General features: G+C 45.2%; 1 protein-coding gene across 2 annotated transcripts in view; it reads left to right on the top strand.

Annotated features, from left to right (window-relative positions):
• Positions 1 to 642: 642 nt before the first annotated feature.
• The window catches only part of ITGBL1 (integrin subunit beta like 1), a 264,136-nt gene continuing 260,989 nt past the window's right edge, over positions 643 to 3,789 (top strand). For both annotated transcript variants that reach the window (XR_001883239.1, XM_017861608.1), the window contains exons 1-2: positions 643 to 993; positions 1,939 to 2,156. Coding sequence is in view for 1 of the 2 variants with exons in the window: in XM_017861608.1 (XP_017717097.1) it covers positions 896 to 993; positions 1,939 to 2,156 (316 nt within the window). In the remaining variant the exon portion in view is untranslated. The remainder of the gene's footprint in view (positions 994 to 1,938; positions 2,157 to 3,789) is intronic.

Genomic DNA, 3,789 nt, shown 5'->3' with positions numbered 1-3,789 from the left:
TCCCCATTTGCTAATGCACAAATAAATGTGTGATTATTGTCATAATTAGAGAACACATACTAAATGACTGGCACATAGTAGGTGCTTAGTAAATGACACCGATTGTTTCTCAGTGCAGTTTATGCTATAAACATTTAATTTTCTTTTCTCACATTTGACTTATGGGAAGAATGGGGTGAATCGGAGACAACTACAATTTAAACTGTCCAAGTCAAGAAAAAAATGTGGTGTGATAAGCTACTGGCTTCAACAGCTGGAAGCATGACACACTTTTTAAAGACTAAAGAAATGAAATATCCAGTTTAAATCAAAGGATAATAAATGCAAGAAAATGTTGTATTTGCCAGATTTCCTTGCCCTTGCCCCAACCCAAACTCCAAAGAGTACGTCTCTTTAAAAGCGTGTGGTGAAACTAATTCCCTACCCAAGTGTTCACACCACTGTCACTGGCCTCACCCTTCTTCTTCACAACTCAGGGGTTATTTTAAAGGTCTCTTTAATATGGGCCAGTCCAAATATTCTCTTGTCAGATATTTCTGGGGCCTGTACTTGAAGAAAGAAATGATTTTCTCAAATCTGTGAACAGGACACTTTTTTTAATGTCAAAATAAACCATCTGCTTGTACAACTGTTTCTAATTACTTCCCTGCCTAGACTCTCCACTGAGGGGTTTGGCACCAGCACCCCGCCCAGAGCAGTGCCGCTGCCCAAATCCTCACAGGCAGCTCATCAACGCAACTGCAACTCCGGCTGGAGCCCTGGACCTGCAAGCCTGGGTGTCCGTGGGTCCGTCTGCCCGGCCATCTGCGGGTGGCACCTCTCCCTCCTGCCGCTTCCCTTGGTGAACCCCACCTTGCAGAAGTGCAGCTCGCCCAGAGGAGTCCAGGAGCTCAGCATGCATCCCCCAGGCTTCAGGAGCTTCTTGCTGCTGGCGTCCTCCCTTCTCTTTGCTGGGTTGTCAGCTGTTCCTCAAAGCTTCTCGCCATCTCTGAGGTAAGTTTGGTTTGTTGTTCTTCAGCAGAGACCTGCCCTGCTTATGTGGCAGGGCTCAAGCTTGCAGGATGGCTGCCCTAAGCCAAGAGTTGTTACTAAATTGGACACGGGATAAACTGTTTTCAACCTGTTCCATTCCCTCTCCTTATATCTACACTGTGCATTGCCTCATGTCTGTCCTTTTGCTTTTCCTTTGGAAAAATGCAATCATTGAATAAAAATACAATTTATACTTCTGCAAATATATATCAGGAGGAATTTCTGCCATGAGTTAAAATTCTATGTGTACCCGTATCTTCTCACAGCCTATAAAGCAGAATGATCTCTGTTTCCCCACAGCAGCAACAGGTCTATATTTTGTATCACATTCGGAAAGAGACGGAGGCACATTGCAATAGTGAAACTAAACTTTTTAAAAGTAGAGTTCCTAAAGACTGCTTAATGCAAATTATGCCCGATGCTATCATAACATGTCTAATTCTTTCTATATATTCACCTCTTCTCTTCCATAATATAACTGCCCATTGGCCATCAGATAGCAGTGGGGCATTTTTTAAAGGAGAACTGAAAAGTCAGCTGAGTGCCATACCTTGGATTACTTTGTATTTAATCTAAATGTGCATATAAGATTCAGTGACAAACTACCAAAGAGCAGGGCAGATCACCTCTGTTCACCTGGAGGAGGGACCTGTGTCCAGGGGGGCAGGTCACCCCTTACACATTTTGGGCCCTGGTCATTTCTCTGGTGGGTGGTACCTGCTTGCTTGGGAAAATATAGCCCTTCCAGGCAGCGCTTGGACCCCAGAGAGATGTGGGCCTCAGGCTTCCTGTTCTTGGGGTTGTGCGTCTGCACCTGGAGGGAACACTGGGGAGGAAACGTGGGTTCGGAGCAGGGGGCGGTGTCCGCGTCTGACCCGGCCTACCGGTTGCTCGTTACCCGCGCAGGAGCTGGCCGGGCGCCGCCTGCAGGCTGTCCCGGGCCGAGTCAGAGCGCCGCTGCCGCGCACCTGGGCAGCCTCCGGGGGCCGCGCTGTGCCACGGCCGGGGCCGCTGCGACTGCGGCGTCTGCATCTGCCATGTGACTGAGCCGGGCATGTTCTTCGGGCCCCTGTGTGAATGCCACGAATGGGTGTGCGAGACCTACGACGGGAGCACCTGTGCAGGTAAGGGGACTGCGCTGTCTCCTCCTTCGGGAGGTAGGAACTCCTCTTCTGTGATTTCCGCCACTCCCTAGAAGAGTGAACGGTGGGGACACGCTTCCTTTCACGTAAGCACCAATTAAGTTACTGCAATTGTCACACTTTGGCTAGTTAATTCTGCCATCATTTATCACAATACTTTTATCCCCCAGGCTCCGAACTTGAAGTAATACTTTAAAAATTCATTCACTTAATTATATATTTTATTGTAATTATATATTTTATTGTAATTATGATTTTTTAAAGATGGGGTCTTACTATGTTGCCCAGGCTGGTCCCCAACTCCTGGGCTCAAGCCATCCTCCCTCCTGGGCTTCCCAAAGTGTTGGGATTACAGGCGTGAGCTATTGCACGTGGTCGTCATTTGCTTAATTCTAAAATCTCACTTGCCTCTAAAGTTCCTCATTACAGACTAAATTCCCCAATGTCCTCACAAATAGAGTTATTTTACTGGGTTCTCCTATCCCTATCAAGAATGTTAATCACAATATTTGTAGATCTTAGGCCTGTATTTTATTTTACATAGGAAACAGTGGGTGGGGGGGATGTATTATTTTCCTGCATTCTAGGGAGGCAGGTTTTGCCTTTGAAGCTTGATTTGCCCTCTCATCATTAGAATATAGTTCACAGGCAGGAGTGCATATCAGAAAACGATAACAAGGAAAAAAATAAGCAGGCACATATTTACTTAGAAGCGACTGTTCCTGCATTGTTCTAGCTGCTTGAATTTTTGAGTTGCAATGAAACTTGGTATTTTGTAAGGGTGGAGTGAAAATACGTTCATTTTCCTTGCACATTTTTAAGGAGTGATTCAGGTTCTGATATTGGAAAGGGTCAAAAAATTCCTTCCCAGAGAACACCCTTAACCTCTTTACCTGTTTCAGATAAATGTGTCATTTTACTTAAGGCCAAGAGCTTCAATTAGTGCCTTGTGAGTGACACAGAACTCCGTTAGTGAAAGCACAACACAATGCATTCCAGCCAGGGTTTGGCAAATTTGTAGGAAAAACTAGCCACTTATTTTACACTCAATGTAGCTAAGACTAATAAGTCAGCCAACACTAACATAGAAAGATCAAGAATGAGTTTATAGCAAAATAGTTTTTTCTTGGAACCTGGGCCCAGTAGTGTGTAAGTTAGGTTACTTAATATGCAGGCTGCTTGGCAATGCAAAAAATAGTCATAGAAGAAATTTGGAGGGGCGCAGGTGCATCTACTTGGTTTGTTTTCCCTGTGAAGGCTGTGAATCAACCCTTTAAAAATACTGAATGCTGGGTGGGGTGGCTCATGCCTGTAATCCCAGCACTTTGGGAGGCTGAAGGAGGCGAATCACTTGAGGTCAGGAGTTCAAGACCAGCCTCGCCAACATGGTGAAACCCAGTCTCTACTAAAATACAAAATTAGCCGGGCATGGTGGCATGTGCCTGTAATTCCAGCTACTTGGGAGGCTGAGGCAGGAGAATTGCTTGAACCTGGGAGGCGGAGGTTGCAGAGAGCCAAGATTGTGCCTCTGCACTTTAGCCTGGGTGACAGAGATTGAGAATTCATCTCAATAAATAATAAAATAAAAACAAAAATAATATATATATATATATTT

Source organism: Rhinopithecus bieti, unplaced genomic scaffold, assembly GCF_001698545.2.
Source record: "Rhinopithecus bieti isolate Rb0 unplaced genomic scaffold, ASM169854v2 scaffold_2254, whole genome shotgun sequence".
NCBI classification, from domain to species: domain Eukaryota; kingdom Metazoa; phylum Chordata; class Mammalia; order Primates; family Cercopithecidae; genus Rhinopithecus; species Rhinopithecus bieti.
Note: the sequence above shows the minus strand (reverse complement) of the source record. Positions and strands in the feature narration are given on the sequence as shown.